Raw genomic sequence first — 26,602 nt, 5'->3', positions numbered from 1 at the left:
AGAGCTGGAAGACACTAGGCCCTCAAGGTATTGCATTTGAATGTCCTGGTTTAAAGCTTTACCTCCCACAATGCCCCAGCAACCATTCCCCAGCAGCAGTTTTGGTGATCTTGCAGCTCCAGGGCAGGAGAGCAATGTTTGGATGCTCAGACCCAGGTGGACAGGTTCTTTCGATCCATCAATTAACGGTGATCTTTTGAACCCAGTTCTTTCTCTCTGCCTCTCTTTTCGGCAATACGACAAGTTTTTTTCCCCCCTAACTTATTTTCTGGCCTTGTTACATTACTGTCTTTGGAGTCCTGCATGTCATCATTATGCTGTTACTAGCAACACATGTACTGTACCCTAATAATACTGTACCCTCTGGAACACGTAATAAGTAAAAAAAGTAAGTAAAAGTAACTTTTTTATCAAGTTACTTAAGGAATCATGCAGGGAAAGAAATGTTATTGTTCTAAACAAACCTTATGAAATAAAACCATGTAGGCCATTGTGTCAACTACTGTACATCTGTAAATATTTAAACAGTTTAATTGCAGTACAATTGCTATGCTCTGCTCTTTAATTGAAAAGAGTTTGTAGTCTTTGCTGATGATTTGCTTTATTGTTGTGCAGTTTTTCTTAACTATGCTTTAAGGTGGTCTTATAAAGCCTGTGAAAGCCTTGGAAGTTATTAGAATTAATGATACTAGTGGTTTAGTTTTAAGCTGTTAAGGATCTATGGAATATCCATAAGGGAGTCAGGAAACAACGGATGAAGAAACATTTCCTGTGTCATGTGTACAGTATATACAGTATGCTGTTCCTTCCTTGCCTCAGTAACCTCAGCTGTTGAGTTTCCTCTGCTGAAATGAGGCTAATATGTCCTGATCTTTATGGGGGTTAGCCGATGTCATATTCGGTTTTGTACGATCATTTCTGAACGGAGACTGCCGTGCCGTAACGTGAGCTTGGAACTGAGAAAGATGAGACTCCTAGGGAGATAAAGATTGAAAGGCTGTTGTACCTTTAACACCTGTGCCAAGTTACAGTATTTCCCCTCTTTGGATAATTAATTAAGGTCTGTCGCCAGCACCACAAGCCTTTAAGGCTGGTATCCTATCGATAATGCATGGGTCCATCAGACCCTGCAGGGCCTCTCAGTCCTGACAAATGAATGTCTCTTTAGCTCTGTCGGGTGGCGGGCTTGTCGGCGGCTCCCACTCAGCCCTGACATGTGCATGCTTCTGAAGAATACCTGTGGGAACACAGGCGGATGGAATCTCTCCGAGAGCCGCAGCCATCAGCTTATTATTGTCCAGGATCGATAAACCACATTCCAGCACGTTCGTTAGCTGTTGCATAATTCAGAAGGACCCCAGCTTCTAAACTGCTCCTGTCAACACATTCCAGTGTGCTGTTGTTTGGGAAAGCAGCAGAATCTGTGACTTTTTTTGTCAATATAATACAGCGTAGGACAACTGAATTAAAATGGTTGAAATGAATAATTATTCAGAGTCATATTTAGCAAACTGTAAACACAGTTTCAGTATGCTCTGTACATGGAATCAGTTGCATGCATTTTTTAATTGTCATTGTCTAGATTTGAACATTGCTAATCCAGTGTATATTGAAGTCCAATAGCACAGTATACGAACAGGAGTAAAACCTATATACAGAAGTAAATGACAAAAACTGCAAAAGAATTGTATAAAATAACTTCCCGACTATCCCTTTCCTAGCACGCTCTTTTGCTTGGTCGTACTTGGAGCTTTCATGGGCTGGACAGCGATTCTTTGCAGCATTATCAAATTTGTGAAGTGACACATGAAAGGGAAGACACACATCAACAGTAAATCGGATTATGGTGGCATTGTTATAGGGCAGTGTGAGAGTGAAATGTGGCTTTGAGAGAGAGCCGTCTTTTAAGGAGAAAAGCTGGGTAAAATGGGACACACTTGGGATGACTGAAGAATTGGCCAAGGGGAGTGGCCACACAGACCCTTTCCTATATGCAGCTCTGCCTCGTGTGTAATCCCTCTCCCCGTGTAGGACAGCTATTCAGTTATCCCAGGTGTGTCTCATTTAACCCAGGCGTTCTTCTCAATAGGTGACATGCGGCATATTTCAACATTCAAACAAGCAAATCAAAGAACTGCACAACTCCCCTTCCGTGGTTTGTACGTAGTCAGAGATGCACTGCAGTGAGGACAACACGAGAGCAGTGCTGACTATTCACTTTAAGAGCAGAGCACGGGACAGGTCTGCAGCCTTATTGAAACGAAGAGTGAGAAATCGTGAGGACATTCAGCAACTGGGTGGTTGTTTTTTCCCTAAAATGTTTAACTCAAAATGAGAGAATAAAAATAACTATTTTTATGCCACATAACAAATCATACTGTATATACATAAAAATAGGTATCTTATAAAAGTTTATTGTGGTGTTGCATGGTAAAAGTAAATCACAGAATGGTACTTTATGATAAAGCGCGTTTGAAACTGTGAAAATGATTGCAGTGCAAAATTTATGGCGTTGGTGTACTGAACTTTCAGAATCCCTTCAGTAAACATTCAAAAGGGCAATGAAAATACAGATCAGTATACTGACTCAGAGAATATCTTTATTTTTAAAGGCCATGATCAATGAACGGCACAGATTCTGGAAATAAAAGAAGTAACGGAGACCTTTATAGTCATTTATGCTTCCACAAGCAGTTAAATTACATTGAATTTTCTAAAAAATTCTGGATACATGGGAGCCTGGAGGTGCCAGCGTTTGTCTCTGTTTGAGGTGGTTTCTCTGTCTTCAGGTAAGCGATGGGAGTCTGACAGTCCTGTCCATCAGCCGGGAGGACCGTGGAGCCTATACATGTCGGGCTTACAGTATTCAAGGAGAGGCCATCCACACGACACGCCTGCTTGTCCAAGGTAACTTGACTGCTCCATTTCTGATGAGTCTAGTAACATTAGCATGGGATCGTGAGACCCATACTACTGTATGTAACTACCTCTCAATGACACCATCCCTCATTGACTGGTAGTTACATTACATGACTTATAGTTGCGGCCAACTGGCATTACTCTGGGCACTGTCTTATGGTAGTGATTCAAGCCTGCATGACTAATTGAAACCTCTCACTCCAGGCAGCAGTCTGTCAAGGTCAGGTTGTGTTTACTGTGTTCTGCGGGTGGACAATCTCTCTTTTTTTGGCTGCTTGTGCTGTTCTTGGCTTTAATTTGTTACCACAACACAATTAAGAATCACAGAATTGAAGGGATTTGAACAGTTGGTATTATTGACTTTGGGGTTCTGAAATACTTTAAATTGATTTAACCGAGATATAGACCTCTTGAGCCCAAGGTCACACTTCTTCAAAAGGCTGCTCTGAGAACTGTCATGACTTTAATGGTATCTACAGCTCCTGGAAAATGCAAGAGCAATTATTTTTCTAAATTAACATGTTTTATGACACACAGTATACAATTTCTGCTACAAATTTGTTTTAAAAGAATATTTGTTTCTAGGACTCTAGTGATATGGATGTGTATCACATTGAACATAGATTTTTCTGTGAACGATTATACTGGCTATTTTATTAACCTTACTTAACAACAGCTGCAGGAAATAATCCAGTAATAAAATGTATTGCAGTTTTTCCATTCACCAGATGCTCTGATTCACTCTCTCTTCTGTTTGACCTTATCTTAGTGATGTGGATGTGATATGCAGAAACAGCAAATGTGTTATTTTAAGTTGGTGTGGATCTTCTCACAGCTGTTTGCCGTCATTCTGTGCCAGTCAGTACCTCCAGCTATGCATATACACAGCTCTGCCACCCTCTCCCTCTCAAATGTGAAAGTCTTTACGTAATGTATATGTGCAGGATTCCAATGGTGGGATTTTCAAATCAAATAAGTTTTTACAGATCATTCCTTCCACATATAAAAGAGCTTGTATACAGTCTTTTCAGTCCATGCACTCCAATAACTTGTGGCTTTCACCTTGGAGGTACAATTCACTGGAGTGAAACTACTGTAGGTATTGTGGGTTGACTGGAGACAGCTCTTGATTCGGTTTTACAATTGTGGAGAGATTAGCTGCAGCAGTACCAGTTGACACTATCTCTCTCAATGCCTGGGAGCTCTTACTTTCAGCCCTCTGTGTATGAATGATTCTGGGGATGTGAGTAACTCTGTCTTTCACACACATACAGTACATGCATTCCCTTTGACTGTTGCTTTGCACTAGATTGAACATTGAACCGATGTTTCATGCATAATTAGTCAAAAGAAGGATAGGAATCACCAGCTTGATTCAAAATCCATGATGGCTGGCTGTCACGTCTATGAGTGAGATCTATAGTAGTGGCTCTCATGAAAGGGAAGACTGGCAGAAACTGCTCATAATGTGATTTAAATTGTGGTAAGGCGTGATGAAGGCATAATGGCCCATGAACCATAGCGTTTGGTGTTGCTGTGTGTACTGCACCTTATTGTACAATCATGAATGCCATGATATTGCTTTAGCCACTGCTTTGTTTGCACCAAGCAACCTAGGGCCATTCACAAGTGAGTGATTCAAAACACATCACCAGTGGGAGCAGGTCACGGGTCAGGATTTGGGGTTCATAAAGCATTCACGGGGCAGTAAAATGGGTGACCCCCTTGAAACCTATGACGACTATAGAACAAATTCAAGTGCCAGTTTTCCTTGCAAGAATTCTTGCACATCTCACATGTTTATGATTGAGCCCCTCATCTGCATTGCAAATATTTTAGGGTGCGTGAATGTTGCACAGTGGCATCTTAAGTGGAAGATGTGGGCTTGCATTTGGCCTCCTCTGCTCCTCCAGAAGACTTGATTAAATGTGTAATAAGTCAGGACCCTTTCTCTTTGATCAGTTGTGCACGTGTCTCCTGGCACATTTCTCCGTGATCTCATGAGCTGTTTGCTTCAGGAGGGTCCTCAGGGCTTCCTTGGGGACCCCAATCTAAAACAAAACCAAGCTGTAATGCTCTGCACTTGCGTAAGCACAGCACTCTGGAGCTGAAGACAGATCCAATGGCAGGTACTGTAAGTAGCAAATTGCAGTGCAGAGCAATGAAGCCGGCTTGCACAATCTGCGAGAGTCAAAGGAAATGGGCAGAGTTCGGGACCGCGAAAACTAACAAAGGCACCAAAGGAGATCCAAGGACAAAAACTAAGGGTACCAGCAAAAGTTTTTTAAAAAAAAACAGAAAAATTCGAGTGAAAAGCGAAAGGGGGAAATCTAAAAAGAGAAGAGAAAACACGCAAAAATCCAAAACCAAGAAGCGCATAAGAAAAACACAGACGCGAGGTAGGACACACTTAGACTGATCGCCATAATATCACAAATGCAGGTCTCGAATGGTAGACAAATGCATTGAAGTGGGATTGATTTCTGCCCATATGTTGTTGTCACGGTAACAGCCTGATTGTCAGGTCCGACATAGGCTGTGGTGTTCTGAGGTTGTTTATCTAGATTTCGGCGCAAGCCTGCATTATACGAGTATCAGCTAGACGAACACCTAGTGCGCCATTCCCCTAGCTGGAGTTCTTAGCAGCTGCTCTTCCCAAACAGAAGGGGATGAGCGCAGCTCCTGATCACAAGCAGAAAAACCTCCGGAGAAGAGAAGAAAGTCTTACATTTGCAATGAAAATTCCACAACAATGAAGGTGTCAGTCTACAAGAGAAAAGGGAAATTTTGCAGCTTTTTAGCCAGTGGGCATGATAGAACACCTTGTTAAACAAACGATTGATTTATGTATTGCCTAGAGGAAGACTTTAACCGAGCCAGCCAATAGAAAGAGTGAATAGGCATCAGTGGGATCAGGGTGTATCAATCACTTTTAATCACAGGGACCTTGTCAGTGTCATCCCCTCTGCACCACACACACACATATGCATTGAGACTCTTGAAAATGACAAATTACCATACACACATAGACATAACATTCTGCCCTGCCTTGTTCTCCATCAGTAGTTAGATGTATAGTCTTCTTGGATCATATGCTGGGAAAACAAGGCATAAGTCTGCAATATACATGACTCATTGTCTGTTTAAACATTGGATGCTCACAGGTACCTTCTGTCCTTTCCTCTTTGAGAATTATGAATAAATCAGTTCAGTGAGCAAGCCAGATAACTTCATAAAAGGAAGATATTTTTATAGTGCAGAATAGTACGAGTGAATAAAAACAGTCCTGTAAAAAATGAAGACAGATAGCTTAATGCATCAGGCATGTTCCAAAACGGCCCTAAACATTCTGTCAAAAAATAAGATTTCACTAAAGCTTTCTTTTGGTCTGTAGCCTACAGTATATAGATGGTTCTCCTTAAGCACTATAAATTAAAAAAAGACTGTCACCGTATAGCCACATAAGGGGAGTGGGGTTAGAACTCTACTTTTGACCTCTTTAGAAGTAATTGCTTGTCTACAGTATACCTGTAGGTGCATTAAAAATGTCTCAGACATCTTCAGTGATATTTGGTCCCAGTAGAGAGGAATTTTTTTGGTTTCTACTAGCACAAAGACTTCAGGAGTAGTACTAGAAAGGTAGTCCGGGTGCTTCTGTATTTTGGGGCCGGTACATTTATTTTTGTTAATTTTCATTTTGGATGTTAATATCCGCAGTGACTTTCAGCTGCATCTTCTTAAGATGCAAAGGGTGCATATACAGTAACTAGTAGGGGGGGAAAAAACCTAAAGCAGTAAACTGATTGAAAAATTGTACTATAACATCGTGTGAAATCCTGTGGATGACACTATCTAGCTGACTAACACATGAGGTCAAAACCATTCAAACTACACCAAGTTCTAATGGATAAACAACATTTGCAATTTTTTTTTCTCAGAAAGAGCTGTGAACAAAATCGTGTTCTCACGAAAGGAAAGCTGCTTGATCAAGTACAAGATGCTTTCACCACCATAGCTAGCTATTGTTGATTGTTAATAGTCCAATCTGGAGTGCTAGGTTTAATGGTTTAAGTGGTTAGCTTCTTTAGTCCATTAGAATTCCATGGTACTCTAAAACTAAAAACCAGGGGAGTCCTGACTATTCATTAATAGATAAAAATGCACCACTTTCCTCAGAAAATCTGGTTCAAAAACACATGCCAAAGAACCATAGGAACTTCTGTAAATGCTGATATGTATTTAAGCACTACAGTATAACATATGTTCTTTCTATTCACTGAAACAGTGGATTTGTTTAGTTAATTTTGCAATGAAGGGTTGTACTACTTAACCATTTCAGATTTTATCCCCAGGATAAGCAATATTGTAAACTCTCTTAGCAAGTTAAACAAGAGAGCACTGATGCAGTTTGTCCAGGATGTCAAAGTAAATAAGTTTCAGCTCATTCTTCTGTGGATGGTTATGCCTAGCTTAACAATTAGCACTACTTCTTATGTCTCAGTGATTGATGGAGTAGATTGTGTTCAATCAGTGAACCTAATTTTAGAGTTATAAATGCTCTATACTGTAGTTTATAGTCTCTTATAGTTATTGTTAGGAGTTTCTTTTCAAAGGTATTTCGATACACAGTCTCTGTCTAAGAGTTAGATATACAATTTCTGGCAGTAATATTAAAAGAAGGTGATAGTGTAGTTTCAGTTCACTGCAGGGAATTTACCATTTAAATGGTAATTCTAAAGAAACCTCTTTTCCCTGCTGGAGATTTATGTGATTTGCACCTTTGTGGTTTCTGATTAAAGGAGGTCATTTGTTGAAAGTTAACTATTGTAATTTTAAATGATTTGTACGAACATTCATTTTTGTGAATAAGTATCAGTTTTTCTTTATTTTAACTTTGAATGGGTATTAAATAATTGTAAATATATATATATATTCTTTTTGGTCACTGATCTGATGTATTGCTGTAATTCTAGGCACTTGGAAACAAGTGTCCAAATTGATAAAACATTGCAGAAATAGTTTCTGCCAAGCATGTTACTCAAGAAGCTCTCTCTTTGCTTTTTTTCCCCAGGACCTCCATTTATCGTGTCACCACCTGAGAACATTACTGTAAACATATCCCAGGATGCCCTGTTCACCTGTCAAGCAGAAGCATACCCTGGCAACCTGACATACATCTGGTTTCAGGAGGAAGAAAATGTCTTCTTCAAGAAGTAAAGTTATGATCGGGTTCACATTTGTGTTGTTATGCTTTGCCTAGCTGTTGAAGAATGACCTTTTTAGAGAAATGAAGGGGATAAATCAAATGCTGATTTTATGTCTTCAGAGAATGACACATAACTTGCAGTAATTGATAGATGAAGCAGCAGTCAACAGGGTAGGAATGCACACACTAAAACAAATTAGGAACAGCAGGCACTGTCAAACCGCAGTGCTCCCATCGCATTCCTATTGTAACGTGTTGGGGGGATATAATTAAAAAATAAGAGATATCAAGTTGAAAATGAAATATGGGGTCCTTAACCCAACTTGCAAATCAGGCAAATAAGGATTAATAATAATTACGCCCCTTACAGTCGGTGAAGACCAAGTATTACACAACACTCTGGCACAGCTTATGCAGATAATACAGTAATATCAGGCAGCAAACGTATGCAGGACATCTATTTCATGGGGGGTAAGTATAATTTTATAGTTCTGTTCTATTATAATAGTGTAGTCCCTCAATTATAATATGCTGTTATAATTATGGTTAAGGCTGGTTGACTAAAGATTTCTCTTTTTTCAAACTTGGGATTAACAATACTAATTACCCACTCAAATTGGATTTGCCATAAAAATTTCATTTTTAAGATTCAGCTTTTTCAGCAGGGACACCCACAACCACATGGCTGGCAGAACCACCTACTGAACTATTCGTTATTTGACACTTTGTATGCAGCATTGATTGGAAGGCAGGCATACAGTAACTCTCTCTGTAATCACCCTAAGCTGACAAATGGTCATGGGCACATTTTGGGCTGGAACATAAACCCTACACTTCTTTTCCAGATGTTATAGTATAGAATTGTTATAGCAATTACTGACAACTGTATTGCAGCTTAGTACACGTTTATACCTAGCAACATTGTAATATATGACAATGTTGTGCAGCAGGATGGACTAAAATTGCTTTAAATTATAAAATTTAATGAGAAAGCCTATGCCCAGTAGTTTTAATCAAGATTAAAATCTAAGTATGCGGTATATCACCTTTCATTTCTAATAAAATAGATTTCCCCTGTTGCCTTTTTAAATGGATAATCTACATCATAACAATTAAAATGCTGAAATAAACCAAGCAAATAATGTCACTTATAAGGTATAATCGTAATCTCTAAACACCAAATAAAATGATAGCTGATAATCATAATAGACATTGATTTAGCTCTAAAGACACATGCAATGGATTGTCACATGCATAGTGCATGGTCTACTTTTAAAAAATAAAACATTTTATTTTTGTTTTTTTTTGTGAATGTGTTTGAGATGCTGTCATGTTACAGGATTGATCACATAGATTATGCTTTACTGTATTTGATAAAACCATACAAATACTGTTTTTGTACAGGTTTTGCCCAAACTATCAAGTATACTGCTCTGGCAGAAAATGTAATGTTTTTAGGAACTGGTCTCCAACAGACTGTAAACAGATTCAAATCTTCTTTTGCAATATGACTAAATCCCATGGTGAGACTGCTAGTTTGTGCAGGCGCTTTTGTGATCCTGGCTAAGCAATTGCATGCTTGTATCTAGTGTGTACAAAGCAGGTTGTTTCTTCCTGACATGAATATCTTGTGACACTGTGCTTGTGTCATCACACGCTTCACTGGCATGGATTATCAAAAATATAGCCAAGAGCTGCATCAGGCTTCTCCATGCGTACGGCACTGACTCCTTAGAAAGGGATCTTTTTTGCTCCTTGAGAACTAAAGCACTTTAAACAGAGGCTGCCAGCAGGTGTAGAAATGCAGTATGGGAGTGTGGGAGGCTGGTGACCACTTCTCGGGAGAGTTCAGATATAAGAGCATGAAAGTGAACCTGCAGCGTTCCTAAGAATGATTTTATTTGATAGTACTGTAGCATGTTGTTGTTACGAGTCCAGTGTAAGAATTAATTAATTTAAAGCACTATATAAGTGTAAGGATTATTTATCTATCTTTTGATTAATGAATTAATCCTTGCACTTTTGTGGACACACGACTCAAAGCTCTTAACAGGTAAGGGGGACTCCCCTCCACCACCATCTGGATGATGCGCTGGCAGCCAAAGTGCGCCAGTACGCTCCCCACACACCAGCTATCAGTGGGGAGGAGAGCAGAGTGATGGAGCCAGTTCAGAGATGTGGATTATTAGGAGGCCATGACTGGTAAAGGCCAGGAGGAAATTTGGCCAGCACACCGGGGTAACACCCGTACTCTTTTGAAGAAGTGACCTGTGATTTTTAATGACCATAGAGAGCTCGGTTTTACATCTCATCGAACGGACGGCACCGTTTAAAAGTATAGTGTTCCCATCACTATACTGGGGCACTAGGACCCACACAGACGGGTCTCCCATACAGGTACAGCCAGGCTCACACTTGCTTATCTTCAGTGGGTTGCTAGTCGAGAGTTGCAGAGTGATATAGCTGCTGGCTATAAAAACAGTACGAGTGGAAAAAACGAAGACGTACCTTGAAGGAGGCAGAATATGGTTAGATTGTAGAGATTCACTGATTTTCACTGATAATGCAAAGATTATTTTGTAGGCTTTTCTTTAATGCTTTAATGCTGATGTGATTGCTTTATATACAGTGCCATTTTTTTTAACTGTCTGGACAAATCAGAGCTTTCAGTTATATTTTCAACAACAGAAAACCATGCAGAACTGGATTGTTTTAGGCAATTTTTTTGTGCTGTTTATGGATACAGGAAATCTACAGTACTCCTATTTGAAAATATATTTATGTATAATAGATTTTGACACTCCAAAAAGATGAAAAACTCTGCAAAACCTGATTTTTATCATTTTACCTTGAAGTCAGCTGAAAGTAAGCACCTCTAGCAGCACCAATTATTTCTCACTCAGACACACCCCCTATTTCCCTCATTCTGTTTTCACATCAGTTTGTAAGCAACACAGTGCTCTCTAGTGCCACCTCTTAAAAACTACATTTAATGCTTCCGTTGTTGAAGCTTATTTTAAAGAGAATACTACTTTTTGCTACTCTAAATAGGTCGTAAATATTTTCAAGGGCAAAAATAATGAATGCTGTTTTATTTCATTCCTTCTTGGCCTGGTTGTGATGGATACCTAATGGTCACCAGTGTAAAATAATTTCCATTTTTTGGTTTAATCTTCGCCAAACAAGTCCGTGACCCTTGGAGTCAGCCAACCAGCAGTAAGACTCTCCCGAGTCTGTCTCTCCTTGTTCGATTATCTGCTAGATCTCATTAAGGCAGTCATGCAGATTGGGCTCTTGTGTTACAATTTCAAAAATGCTCTCATGGAGGAAGATTTTAAAAATAGCAATAGCAATAACCTATGTGATGGGCATTCAAAAAACCCAAACCGGCATTGTAAATTCGCTGCTCTATAAAATAGTGTTGTTTCAGGCTGTAGAGATACCAGTTCCAAAATCTTATTTTGTGCTTTGTGTTGCTTTGCTTTTTTGAGAACATCCAATTCCAAATTGAACTGCTATCTTTGGTTTAAGGAAGTGTATGAAAGTGATTGTTTTGATGGACACTCATGCAAAGATTCTTTCAAACCACCCAATACACAGTGTACCAGCAGAGTGGATCTAAATGTGGTCGTTTTTGTAAGCCACATTTTATTAATTTTCTCTTTTTTTGTCTCCCCAGTGACTTGAAGCTAAGAGTGCGGATTTTGATTGATGGAACCCTCATCATCTTTCGAGTGAAGCCTGAGGATTCTGGGAAGTATACCTGCATTCCCAGCAACAGCTTGGGCCGCTCGCCCTCTGCTTCAGCCTACCTGACGGTACAGTGTGAGTATTGAACCGACTGCTGAAGTCAAAGTGAAACAAGAAAACAGAGTGAATACAAAGGCCCTCCCCATTAAAATGAGCATCCCTGGTAAAATTGGGAAATTGCATGCAACTGGGCAGCAGTTGTGATGTGACTTTTGCGCAGATTGCAAAAGTTTCAACTTAGCTAAAGAGCACAGAAACATAAAGAAGGTAATCTAGCTTCTTAATTTGCTAGAACAGTAGCCTAACCAATCTGAGCATCCCATTTCATTGGCCTAGCAGCTGTGAAACATGTTTTTTCCAAAAATAGGTTATTCCAAACTCCCACATTTGTGAAACCCATGTATGTTTACACGTTTATGTAAAAAAAAACAGGTAAACTTTCTCAGGTTTTAAGGCACCTTTGAGTAGTTTCCACTTGATTGGATCGCTTTTCGCTGTTCGCTGTTGAGTCTGAAGAAGTCCATTTGGTTGACTATGTCAAAGCCTTTGAGAATTTTCAATGCTTAAGTCAGGTCCTTTTGTAGACGTCTCTGTTCAAGATTCCCAGCATTCACTTCTTTTTGCCCATCAAAGTAGTCCATTGCTTCCTCCGTTCCAGTTTTGGTGTGCTAAGTAATTGATACTCATTTTAAAAAGACTTGACCACTTCAACGAGAAGAGCTTTCACATTTGGCACGTACTCCAATCACAGTAATTGTATGCCCCAATTACAGTTCTCAGATTTTCTTATTGGTTTTTTAGAACAGAATTTGTGTATTGTCTGTATTTTAGCAAATTTCAAGCATCTGTTTAATGATGAGCAGTGAGAGAAAACAAAAATTCTAATATAGGAAATGAAATACTAGAAAGAATGTTGTCCTATTTCCAGACAATGTAAGATATAAAAATTCCTTGTCTGCTTCAAGAATTAGCAGCTCAGTATCTGGTCTTCCATTGACTGCAATGGAATACATTCCTTAGTATTCCATTGTAACCTGCGAGCCGTAAAATAATTAATAGCTCACTCATTGAGTGTTTTAGCCATTCCTGATCAATCTGTGGAATTCCACAGTTCATCCTTGAAGAATGATGATGTTAGCAAATAATAATAGTAATTAAGAGTTCCTTAATCATTTGGTTAAAACAAAAGCCAGTTCTGTTTTTTTTTTCCATTTTGCTGTATATTTTGTTTTTCTCCAAAAAGGTAGAAAAACCTCCACAACACACATGTACAGTATACTGTATATTACTTCAGAAACCTTCATTTCAATTTTTAAAGCTCGCCCCTTTTTATTAGCTAAAGAGATTATATAAACAGGAATAAAATGACATTAAACGGGAAACCTTTTTTGTTTGTATTTGAATTACTTTGTGTGAAGGGGTTTGACCTTTTAGTATTGTTCTAGGACATTTCTGTCTCTCTTCTGGAAGGAACTGTCAAATCCAAACTTTCTGGCTAGTTGCTTTGTAATGGAGGAGAGGTTACTTAAGTCTCTGAGCCAATTTAGCCCTTGAATTGTGTGTGAAAATGCCCATTAGTGCCATTTGTGATTGTGGTCAAGTGATCAAGATGTGATTTCACACATTTGCAATCTGATGGTTCACACTCCCATGAGTCATTGAGTGGAAATGAAACGATGACCTTGAGCCTTTTAGTAATCTGGTCAGTACTTTTCCCTCAGGTTTTACTTCTGCTGTTTAAAACATCGATGCAGTTGTAAAACCAGGACCTTTTTCTTATTTGCTGCTGTTGTTTCATTCCTGGACACTATACCGTGGTTTTCACTTTTGAAATCAATGGTTTTCAGTGCTTTTAAACTGAAACGTCGATGATGTGCCACAGTACTCTATGGATATTATGGACAAGTATGGATCTTTGATGGTGTGGTTTCTTTTTCTACTCCAGTTTAATGCTAAAATTAAAATGATTAGGTTTATCCCAGACAGAATTGAAAGATAACCATTGTGAGTGGGAATTTTGACAAGTTTGAAATGATTTATTTATGAGAACTGAATATTAAGCCATTTGGGATTGTTTTTCTCATGGGAGGATGAATGTCTGGTATGCTGCCAGTAGTGAATTTACTACGTTTAAGTTAAGTAGCGTGAGAAACGTCAGTAATATTAACAATCTCATCTGGCTTGTTACATCTTATGTAATTGTTTTTTTTTTAATGGAAACCAAGACATCAGCTTCAATAATATGGCTGGGTAACTACTGTATATCCTGACTCCCACAGCTCTTTGCATAAAGAAGACCCTCCTGCTCTCCTCTGTTTGTTATGCACTCTTGTCGTTTTCTACATTAAATGTCATTTGCTATGGTTTTGAGTTGCGAAAGGTGCTCCTAGGTATCCTCCCACAATGAAAACTGTTTCATTTTGCTTCACCTTTCACAAATATTTATTGTGCAAGTTAAAGGAGAAAACATTGAATAACTGTGAACATGTGAATCGTCAATGTTTATTTTGTTCCTGTGTTGGATAATTTCATATCCGCGCTGATGCACTCCAGCTAGGTGAGCTCTGACTGTTTCTGATGCCTTCAGTGTTTGGTGTGCAGGCTTTTAAATCCGTACTGACATTTCAAAGCAAGCCGAACACTCAGGCAAGATCAGGAGAACAACCTGCAGGGACAGCAGAGGTGCTTGTGTCTTGGTAGACCAAACTCCAGCACACTTGCTCATTAAAATAATCCCCTGCAATATGTTTTCTTAAAAATTCTTGCCAGCCAGCAAGCAAAGCAGAAATCAGACCACAAAAAATGTATAATCATCCCTGTTGGCTGGTGGAAAAAAAAAAATGCACATCAATAAGGCTTATTAGCTGTGGCTGTGACAGTCGTAGAGAAAATGCAATTTCACCCCACCCACTCAGTGAAAGCTCTGACTTGTACAGGAGCATCAGACAGGAAGAATCTGACTTGGCAGCGATCCAGACCTGATCCCAGAAGACTTCCTCTGCCACTGCTGCAGCTTCCCGCAAACTGCTCATGCCCCGCTGAGTCTGGCACACAGCTCCACCGAGCGACAGGGTATAGCATGGAGATGAACTGATGGGCACACATCCCCTGACACTCTGCATCTGCAAATTCTTATCTGGCAACAGCGCCGCAGTTAAAAACTGAATGTGAAGGAGAGTAGAAGAACCAGTTCAGACACGGCTTCTCCATATAAGTGTAGCCCAAGACAAAAAAAAAAGAGAATCTATCTGAGTAAGGATCTCTGTGGTTAACATAGAGGGGGTACTCAGCCATAATTATGAATTAGAATGCTTTGGCCACAGAGAACTGAGCTGGCTTAGTTAGTGTAGAGTAGTTCTTTTTTGTATGAAAAAAGAAAAAGCCATCATGATATCTGATCTCCCAACCCAAAGCTTTGTGAAACACAGAGGATTTCATTTTACTATAGGGGGGGAAATACCTTTCTGTATTTTGGAATTCAAATTGTGTGGGGTACACATGATTTAAGTGGCTGAAGATATTTTGTTTTAGGACATTTCAAAAAAAGGTGCTTATTTAGCTCTTTAGAAATAAACATAAGCACTGTACAGTAAACGTGTTGCTGAAAATGTGTATCACATCATAATGTCACAATAATGCGTTCATTCCAGGGGTTTCCAAAGTCACCAGTTTCAAGAGCTAATCTCATTCCTTTTTAGCAGGGAACATTTATTCCATGACATGACACCACAGATAGGCATAATCTTAGGACTGGGGTTACTTTTGAATAGACAGGCAACGGGTAATACTGTGGTATCAGTTTGAATTCATTTGTATGAAAGTTCACACTACCTTATAAAAGAATATATATACAAAGATAAGCTGGAGCATGTAAGCAGAGGTTAAGGTGACTGAAAATGATTAAAGAAAAAATAAAACCAAGCCTTTGGTTGTGGAGCCTTCTATAGGCGTGTACAGGTAGCAACAAGAACAGAAACCGTGTTTTGAGTGTTGGAGGGACACATCTGAGGAGCTGGGACTGATGTACCAGTCTCAGTAAAAGCAGTTTTCCCATGGTTCCTTTGGTCTTTGATGTTAGCGTTTACAACGGCGGTGCTAGAAGACTGACAGGCTCTTCTAACTTTTAAGACTGGAATCCTACAGGAATCCTCTGCGAAAGAGCCCACCAGCGCTACTAAGTAGTTATATTATTTACACAAAAACCAGCCCTGAGGTGAACAGCATAGAATCAGTCAAGTATCTTTCCAGTATTCCCTAACGAGGCAGTACTGTAGAACAAGTACAGCTGTCTATTTTTGCCAGCCATTCCTGAATTAGCTTGCTGCCTGCACCATTTCATTCTTAATAATGTCTAATACTCGGTTAATAGCTAATTCTAACTTTTGTTCTGAAAGCACCACCTGACCTCTACTAATTGTTTTATATTGTGGAGATCCATGAACACCATTAGGCCCTTAGATACTCTTTTACAGTAGTGGAAAGCAACATTCTCATCAGCTGCTTTTTAAAATTCCTACCCTTCCTCCACTTTGTGCCTCCCCCTCCTCTGCAACTGATCGTGATGCCAGTTTAAACATTTAAATGTTTCCATTTCTTTTATTACCCACTGCACACTGTGGGAAAAACCAACACATCTGTGGTGCTTATATCGCCACATTGTCTGTCTTTTCATCCATGACTTCAAACACTGCTGGTAGCAGTCTACAAGAAATTAGGAGTCTGCTGCTGTTCTCATCGAAAGCATTTTATTCTTTTTCTTCCATCCCATGAACACTGTTCAGTGTTTTGAGTAACTGAAAACAAGCACCAGCACTAATTGGTAGTATTAGGGTGTATAGTATAATATTTTAAAATACTTCAACATTTACACAAGCCTTCATCAGGGCAAACAATTGGCTTAAAAAAACAAAACAATCCCAACATACTCAGGGACACCCTCACCCCAAACTGGGCTCATATGCTCAATAAATATCTAGTCTTCTCCTTCAATAGGAAGACATGTTCCTTGTCTCTTTGGAGACCTACTAGCATACCACACTTGTTTCAACCCTTTTGGCAGTTCAGTTTCCAACTAGAATTACTACTCCTTTACAACTCAGACTACAGAGGATTCAAGAATACAAAAATACTAAATTCACTTTGGTTGCATCACCAGATCAATCCACTCCAAAGAAAAAAAAAATACTTGAACTTCCTTCTTTTTCTCTCCCCTCTTTCAGATTTCACCTAGATCAGGGCTACAGACTGACTGTGTTAAAGCAGAGGAGTCCATTATTAACCCCTGTGCTATCTAAACTCCCTACAGTTACTCCTTCTCCTCACTCCCTCCCAGAACTGTGCCTAGCTTATGCACACCTGGCACTAATATAACCCCATAGTGAATCCTGTGGAATGTGGAGTTACCCCCTGGACCAATCAAATGAGCTCTTTCCCTTCCAGGGGCATTCCAGTCACACAGGACCTTAATCAGGGAACCGGGTCAGGTGTGTCCAGTTTTCACTCCCAGAGTAGACCCTGGCCAAAGGCTTGTTTACAGCATCATACTAAGAATAAAGTAATCCATCTTGCCATAGATACGTTTAACCTATTAAGACCTGAGTATAGTACATTTAAATCTAAATGCACATGAGCCAGTATATAGAGAAAAATCCAATTATCTTAATTATTCAAAATGAATCTAAAATATAATGATCTTGCCAAATAAACACATATTATTTATATAATGGCTTTTGTATAAATCTCTGTATAAAATCATGGAATCTAATTTATGAATCAAATCTGTAATAACATGGAGAAGTTTTAATAAAATGTTTGAGGGTGTAGAGAGAGCGTACAGTATGTCCAATTTACCTTGCTTTCATTGAATTTTACTGAGCAATGCCTCAGCAGTTGCGCTTATTTGCTTTTGAAAAGATCATATTTCTAAAAAAGCTGTTGATAAAATCCCACTAAAAAGATGGTCTGAAGTCCAATTCTACGTCTTTCCAAAGTTAAGTGGGAGAGTGAGTTGTAGTCAAGTTTGAAACCAAACAAAAATTATGGATTAGGGGAGAAACCGCATAGTTAGATTAAATTATTTTGGGGATGCTGCAAAGATTTATTTAAACTTTATAACTTATTGGACGTGTCATCTCTTATACACAATCTGGCAGTGAAAAAAAGTTCCAACAAAATTGGATGCAGGGTGAAATTACTGTGAAGTACATACTGCATATCACGATGTGTATCAAGAGACATTATGATTGATTAATGTTATAGTCTAGCGGTTTTCAACCAGGGGTCTCTTCAGAGGTTTTCTTAGAGACTGTCCCAGGCTTCCTTTGAGATCCTGAGTAAAGTGCTCTCTCAGACAGCAGATCTGTTCTGCCACTGCTTATAAATGACACGTTTTTAATGTATTTCAGTTGGCGGTAGCCTTACAAATAATATCTGTATGCTTTAGGTGGAGTTTTGGTTTCCTTTAGTTGTTCTTCTAGGGAGAGATTTCATTACCAGGTTGAGAATGTGAACCAGATATTAAAAATGCATTGCATGTTAATTGAGTGGACTTCTTCAGGATCAATAGAAAACTGTCTTAAAGTTATTATGTTTAGAAATGATTTGCGTAAAAACAGATATCGAAATAACCATTGCTCAAAGATTGAATTTGAAATACATGGAATGTCTATAGGTGTTTGTTCTATCAAAGCCTACTTTGGTCAAACTTCACACCAAGCCTTCTTTCTCTTGTTATAGAACGGAGGGCTGGATCCACTAGTCTTGACCCATTGTAATCTTTTGCTAACAGAAGATGTTTTCATTTCAGATCACCCCGAATCATTTTTTTTAAAAAAATTAGCCTTAAATAAAATAAGCATTTGCTGCAAAGCCAGAAGCTACTATTGTACAGTACTTGTCCTGTGAATGTAAGGTGTAATGGTGGTCAAACCTGATTTTAATTTTAAGACAATCTATTAATTGTTCTCCAGACTGACACTGGACACTGCCTGTTATGCTTCACTGGCTGCAGTCTGATTGCATCCAATTTCCTGTTTGCCTGTGTAGTACAGTGGTCAATCTCAACATTACAAGCAAGTTGTATTATGGCATGTAAGCCAAGCATTACAAGCATTACATTACACTCTTAATGAGGCATTATCTGTTGTGAACCCACTGGGACCTTGTTAGGGAATATGGCAGAAAATGACCACTGAATTGAAATGTTTTGGCCTCAGATTGAGCATCATTATGCAGATGTTATCAATCTGTTGCACTACTTCAGTAACTGTTCAGCGGAAAAGACTTTTAATCTTGTTGCGAGAACATATTGCCAGGACGCCATTGGTATCGTATACAAATGTGGTATGTCTTTGATAGATAACTGCACCACAAAAGTGGAACAGGCCAATTGGAATATTGAGTAAAATGAGACACAATATGGCAAAAACAGATCAGTTACTGTAATACTCCATATAGTATTACTCTGTAATACTGTAATGATAACTGCTCAGCCCGAGAATGCAAGGTGCTCCAGAGGGTGGTGAAACTGGCACAAAACACTACTGGCTGCGCGCTACCGAATATCGAGGTTATCTAGTCTATTAGATGCCTCAAGAAGGCTGGGTCTATCCTCAGGGACCCCAGTCACCCAAACCACAACTTGCTCTCTCTACTACCATCTGGAAAATGATACCGAAGTATACAGGCCAAGACCACCTGGTTTCGAAACACTTTCTTCCCCCAGGCTGTAAGGCTGCTCAACAGCCAACCACAGCAGACGCCTGCAGTTACCTCCTTGAACTGACAGGGGGCACCAGCGCCCTCCTTGTCACTTGCACTCTCAGGACGCATACGAAGAGCGCTAAATACCCCCTATCCTTGTGTTACTTTCGCACAATCTGTAAATTGTACTGTAAATTGCAATGGTGTAATTATTTTGTCTCCCATTTTTTTTTCTTTTCGTTAATCTAATCCCTATAAATTCCTGTCCTTCTACTCTTCTATCCCTGTTAACGAGCACGCAGACGAAGCATTTCATTGCTGACAGCACCGCTGGATGCTGTACTGTTCGTGCTTTGATAAATAAACCTTGATTGATTGAATGAATACATCACAGCTGTTTTACATTTGATTCCACAGGTTATATAGTATCATGCAAATTAAGTCATAAATCCCTGTAATGCACAGGACCATACTTCTCAAGTACAAATAGATCTCTACTTTATTATCAATATATGGAAGGCAAAGAAAGTTTGGAAGAGCAGGTTTCTTAAATTGTTCAGTCATTCTTTTAGATAACACCTGAATGCTTGGGTCTCTTGTTGGAATAAAGCAGAGCACAGCCAAGGTTAAATAAATTGTTGTGCCTTTTTCAATATCATTTGTATTTTTTTTCTAACGTGTGCTGCACTGACCTCCCTTTGTAGTCCCCGCCCGGGTTGTAAATATGCCGTCTGTCATCTACGTCCCAATTGGATTGCCAGGATTCATTCGCTGCCCAGCTGATGCCAACCCGCCAGTGATATCCGTCAAGTGGAATAAAGATGGCCGCCCACTGCGAATTGAGAAGGTCAGTTGGCGCGTCCTCAGCTACTGACGTCTCACCCACAGTTAAATAAAGAGGAATATGTTTGAATTGGCATAATACTTCATTTAAAATCTATTTCAATTAGTTATTTTTCCAAATACCTTTTGAGAGCTTTTTCGTAGTACACTGAAAAGCAAAGCATCTTGTTTCGATCTGTTGGCGTCCCCTGAAGTTCGGTTGTTTTAATTCAGTGGCTCAGAAATTCAGAACAGATGTAAGAAAACATGGAAACATTCCCCTACCAACCCCATCCCCACCACCAAGAGCGTAGTATAATGTCCAAAGTGCCACCTGGGCAGGGCTTACACACAGGAATACTGTATGGGTTAGCTTCAGAGGTTCTGCAAGGTTCAGGTAAAGTCTGTGAAGAAACCATAAGTGAATTAGGTTTTTTACAAGCCAAATACTCTTCCAGGCAATCACCTCATTGGCATCCATTCATGTGCCTATTTCATTTAGTAATGGCTGCTAGGGTAATAATCAACGTTTGGAGAGCAATGGAAATTACTTTGGAGAAAGAACAATAGTCTCGACAGAAAAGCTCTCATCATCAGGAGAGTGGGTACAATACATTATTGATCATGGGTCATTCATTTGATAAAAGGTCATTATTCATCAAGGGATTAAGGGTCGTTTGTTTGTCAAAGCAAGAGGCAGAAGTTACGACGAACTCTCTGCTGTGCTTCTCTGCACACAGTATCCCGGCTGGAGCCTGATGGAGGATGGGACCATACGTGTGGAAGAGGTGACAGAGGATTCTCTTGGCACTTACACCTGTGTGCCTTACAACGTCCTGGGTACCATGGGACAGTCCCCCCCAGCCCGTCTGGTGCTAAAGGCAAGGATTGTTCACTTTATTTTTATATTCCTTCTGTGGCCCACAGCCGAGACTGTGGCTAGTGATTTTATGTGAAGGACGTAAAACCTGTTTGTTTAGCAAAAGAAAGACACATCCTCAGGGTGTGCTTTGGTGTATTTTTGGATGTTTCTATTTTCTGTGCGTTAGGTAATTTTGTAAAAGGTCAGCTCTTCCTGTTTTCATCTCCGGACAACCGCAAATTGCAAGAAACTTAATTTCAGAGGTGTTTGTTTTTTCTCCTACAGGATGTCTGACTGAAAGCAACAAACTAAAATTAGAGCTTTGCGCTCCGTGTATACGCTAAGTGTAAGGAACATGAAGTAAGGTTCTGGGAAATGTATGAAATACGGGCAAGCCTGCAAAAACACTGGTGGTAATCAAATTGCAGTCAAGTGGACTCAATAGCCGGCGTATGCCAGGTTCACAAGTGCCCAATTAAATTTAATAAGTCCTCATTCACAAAATGAATCACTCGTTAATTCGTGCTACATTAATCCTAATATAAAGCAACATCAACTCTTATTTCTCCCTTTACTTTCAGATATTTTATCTTTATTTGTTATTTGCTTTCCAATACATAATAAACATGTCTCTGTCTCCAAAAACAGGCACTGAAATGCCAGGGAGCAGAAATGAAAAGCATATATCTTATACAGCCTTATAGCAACTATCTACAATACTGTACATTTTATATGCATATTATCATATTATATATAATTATTAATGTAGAAAGGATTCATTTATCTCAGTCATTTAACATACAGTATTATATATTTAATGGGTTTGCTTTTATGCATACAGTATTATAGAACGCTGTGGCTGTACTAGCTGAACGTTTGATTAATTACTTTGCTGCAGGAGGCTTTACAAACACCAGTTAGAAGCAAACCCATAGCGCTGGTTTGAATATTATGATATTCATGTCTAAATTTATCATGTAGGCTGTGGAATAATTGGATTAAGTTTACCCAGATCTTGACTATATAACACCCTCTCGGCATCATCCACTCATTTGTACCATATTTTAACAAATAATTCAAAAACCTATCATTTGCCTGTATATGTTAACAACTCTAAACTAAAATTAAGCAAATACAATGCCTTGAAAAAGTATTTAGATTCGTGCCCAGTTTTCACATTTTGTTGCTTTAAAGTTTGCACTCATGGCACTTTGAAGCAGCAATTAATAATTGTTATGTACAACATTTACTTCACACATTCGAAGTAAAAACACTACATTAAGTGAAAAATTGAATATGAAAAATAGAAAAGTCATGATTTACCTTCAGTAAGTACACAAATCCTTTGCTGTAGCAAACCTGGATTAATTTAGGTACATTGAATAACCTTAATGAGCCTCACATTTTGTTGAGTGTCCTCTATCTGTGTGCAATAATGAGACCAGACAAATACGGTGTTCCGTCTCACACAAACCAAACGTTACTCAGTCAAGATGGTCCCTACTGTCAAAGAGGATGGTGGCATTTTGTTATATTTGTGCTTCTCATCAGCAGCAACTGGGAAGATTGTCAAGACTGACAGGGAAATAGGTGAAATACTGGCAAATCATAGAGGAAAACAGCTCTCAATCTAAAACGAACAAAAACTCACCTTTCAGTAGGAAAATGTCACAAAGCACATGGCTACATTGGACTGGCTTCAGAATTAGAAACTGAACTGAGAATCTGTTGAAAGACTGTTGAAAAACTGCCATCCATAAGTGATCCTTGAGCAGCCTTCAGAGAGCGACTTTAGAAAAATCTGTATGCAAACTGGGAAGATGAACGGTCAGAAATTGTACAAACTGATATACAAAGATTGGTAAAGTCTTACCCAAAAAGAGCTCATAACTGAGCTTCCACCAAGTATTCACAGGTCTGAAAGCAATTCATATATTTCAGTTATTTTCTTATTGATGAAACTTGCTGTGGTTCATCTTACCCGTGTTACCCTTAAAAGTATTCAGTGTTTAGGATTTCAGGATTTTGAACGAAATGTTTTATATGTTAAAGGTTAAAAAATGTCTCCACATCACGCATCACAAAATGGAACATCACAGCAAGTGTCTGAATGGTTTTTCTGCGAGGTGGTGGATGCATAGCTGAAGTGCACTCATGAAACAAGTGTCACGGTTGTCGGAAAGGACGAACCGTAGAATGGCAGGAGAGCGAAAAGACCCTATGCGTAGCGGCGAGATGGGGGTTAGAAACCTATGCACTCGGGTAGCGGACATGGGGCGACCTGGTGCTAGGCGGGTTTCAGGACATCCGAACATCAATGCTGAGCCAAGGAAATATATAGCCCCAGAGAGAGAGAAACACCGGAAGGACAGCAAAGAACCGGAAATGAGAGATAGGACAGAGAAGGAGCGCCCTCTGGCTGCAGAGGGCGTGACAGTACCCCCCCCCCCCCTTCAAGGGGGGCTCCTGACGCCCATACAAATAAATGAGCTGCACAGCACTGGGGGGAGGAAAAACCTCATTTAACTGAAAGGAAACCTCCGGGAGTCCACGGCTGAGAGCTACCCCCTCCTCCAGGGTATAAACCTTTATTGGGTAGAGGAAGGGGGGGTCGAGTAGAGCTCCGGAGACTTAAAACAAAAAAGTACACAAGCACAAACCACAACAGACATAAACCTGGGAGACCAGGGAGTTCCGAGACACAGGGAGCAGGGGGGACCAAATAGGAGGGGAAACCAGGAAGAGAAAAATCAAAACAACAGGCAAAAACAAGATTAAAAAACAAAAAACCCGGGGAAAAATACCGCAGACTGGGCAATAGACACGTTCACATTCTAACGCTGATATCGGAGTGGACAACCCGAGGAAAGCCAGACCATAGTCCGCTCACAGACACGGATGCCTGGAGAGATATCCAGCTAAAAGAATGGAGGAACGGCAGAAAGCTCACCAAACTAACGCTGATATCGGAGTGGACAACCCGAGGAAAGCCAGGCACAGGACCCTTTCACAGACACGGATGACCGGAGTGATATCCAGCAATTAGGATGGGAGAGCCAGCTCAACATTCAATCACTGATATCGGAGAGATCTTACCCGAGGAATGCCAGGTACAGGACCCGCTTACAGACACGGAAGATTGGAGTGATATCCAGTGATTAGAATAGAGAAACTGAAAAAACAAAGCCCAGAGAAAAAGAAAAAGGCTGCGGAAAAAACAAAAGACGTCACTCGCGGGGTGGAAAATGGCTCAGCATTCTGTCACGGATGTCGGAAAGGACGAACCGTAGATTGGCAGCAGAGCGAAAAGACCCTATGCGTAGCGGCGAGACGGGGGTTAGCCCAGGCTCAGCTGTTCAGGGAATGCCGTATAGAAGCCTATGCCCTCAAGTAGCGGACATGGGGTGACCTGGTGCTCGGCGGGTTTCAGGACATCCGAACGTCAATGCTGAGCCAAGGCAGACTGAAAGACCCGGAGATATATAGCCCCAGAGAGAGAGAAACACCGGAAGGACAGCAAAGAAACGGAAATGAGAGATAGGACAGAGAAGGAGTGCCCTCTGGCTACAGAGGGCGTGAGAACAAGTCTCCGTTTCTAATTCTTTTCTCCGCTGAAATGCAGGATCCCCCTTACTTCACGGTGCTACCCGGCTGGGAATACCGGCAGGAGGCTGGGAGAGAGCTGGTGATCCCTTGTGCTGCTGCCGGAGATCCATTCCCCACGATCACATGGAGGAAGGTACACTGCTCACAACTCCTGCTTTCGTTAGCGGGACCAGTCAGGGGGCGCTCCCCCTTCTGTCTGTGTGCGGGTCCTAATGCCCCAGTATGGTGATAGGTACGCTGTACTGTAAAAAAATGCACCATCCTTCAAATGAGACATCAAACCAAGGTCCTGACTCTTTGTGGTCATTAACCAACTTTATCCCTGGCCTTTACCAATCACGGCCTCCTAATAATCCACATCTATGAACTGGCTTCCTCACTCTGTTCTCCTGCCTCTGATAGCTGGTGTGTGGGGGGCATACTGGCACACTCTGGCTGCCGTCCAGAGTACCATCCTGGTGGGACTACACATTGGTGTTGGTAGTGGGATTCCCCATTACCTGTAAAGTGCTTTGAGTGGAGTGTCCAGAAAAGTACTATATTAAGCATAAGAATTATTATATTATTTATCCATTCTTCAGAGTGAAAAGGATCAGAACGGCAGACATGTCAGAATCTCTCTATGTGAGTCATGGAAGCTGTTGAAGTTTAGGGCAAGTGTGTAAGGACTGGATCTTGTTTAATCAGTTTGCTATTCTGAATAAAAGAGGAAATCAGTTCTTTTTGTGCTTTCTAAACTCCCTACAGTTCATCCTTCTCCTCACTCTCTCCCAGAACTGTGCCTAGCTTATGCACACCTGGCCCTAATATAACCCAATAGTGAATCCTGTGGAATGTGGAATTGCCCCACATTCAGCATGAATAATGGAGATATTTTTTTTCCTTTTAATAAATATTTACAAAAGAACATCCAGACAGCTTCTGTCAATACTTACAGTACAAAATGAAATTTTAAATGTACAGTACTACTAAACGTGATAGTTACTAGAGTAGTCTTTCCTTTGAGAAAAGGCAAACAGTAGATGCTGTGCATGAAAAGTACACTTGCTCTTATTAAAAAGGTCATTGCCAGAAGACAGGAAGAATGTTTTTAATTTTTTAATTTGTATTTTCCTTCGCAGTCCTGACAATTGATGGTGGCTGATTGAAATTTGCCCTTCGTGAGGGTAAAGGTAGCTTTTATTCAAGGCAAATTTCAATTATGCCTGTCAGCTCTGTGATTGATTGCGATTCCCATCAATTAGTGTAAGACTCGTTATTGAATGAACAAAATGATGCTGATCTGCTGACACATCAGTAACATGCCTTAGGCAGATCTCTATAGTTCCTCCACACTGACAGTAAGTTTCCTCTCTTCCTCTCCTCGGGGAATTATCCTTGCGCCCCAAGACTCCAGATTGCAACACAGCCAAAGCCCAGGGTAATGTGCTGAAAGCTTTCGCCTGGGTTACTGTAATGGCTCCTGCTGAACGGTGTTGTCTCTTGTGAAGGTAGGGAAGCCCAGCAGAAGCAAGCACAATATTCTACCGAGTGGCAGCTTACAGTTCAAATCCCTGAGTAAGGAGGACCATGGGGAGTGGGAGTGTGTCGCTACCAACGTCGTCACAAGCATCACTGCCAGTACTCATCTCCTAGTAATCGGTAGGAACTTCTTCTCTTCTTCCCTTGTCTGACTCTGGTAGAAAGCCCGAGAAAGAGCTAAACTCACTGTCGTATAAATCACTGTAAGCAAGTTA

General features: G+C 40.2%; 1 protein-coding gene across 1 annotated transcript in view; it reads left to right on the top strand.

Moving 5' to 3' along the window:
* igsf9bb (immunoglobulin superfamily, member 9Bb) overlaps positions 1–26,602 on the top strand; it is a 160,234-nt gene that overhangs the window by 87,583 nt on the left and 46,049 nt on the right. The window contains exons 5-11 of the mRNA XM_088939434.1: positions 2,790–2,907; positions 7,991–8,132; positions 11,805–11,950; positions 20,281–20,423; positions 21,139–21,279; positions 24,883–24,999; positions 26,357–26,507. Coding sequence (XP_088795560.1) covers positions 2,790–2,907; positions 7,991–8,132; positions 11,805–11,950; positions 20,281–20,423; positions 21,139–21,279; positions 24,883–24,999; positions 26,357–26,507 — 958 coding nt within the window. The remainder of the gene's footprint in view (positions 1–2,789; positions 2,908–7,990; positions 8,133–11,804; positions 11,951–20,280; positions 20,424–21,138; positions 21,280–24,882; positions 25,000–26,356; positions 26,508–26,602) is intronic.

The sequence above is a fragment of the Atractosteus spatula genome, chromosome 22 (genome assembly GCF_055471065.1).
Source record: "Atractosteus spatula isolate fAtrSpa1 chromosome 22, fAtrSpa1.hap1, whole genome shotgun sequence".
Classification (NCBI taxonomy): domain Eukaryota; kingdom Metazoa; phylum Chordata; class Actinopteri; order Semionotiformes; family Lepisosteidae; genus Atractosteus; species Atractosteus spatula.
Note: the sequence above shows the minus strand (reverse complement) of the source record. Positions and strands in the feature narration are given on the sequence as shown.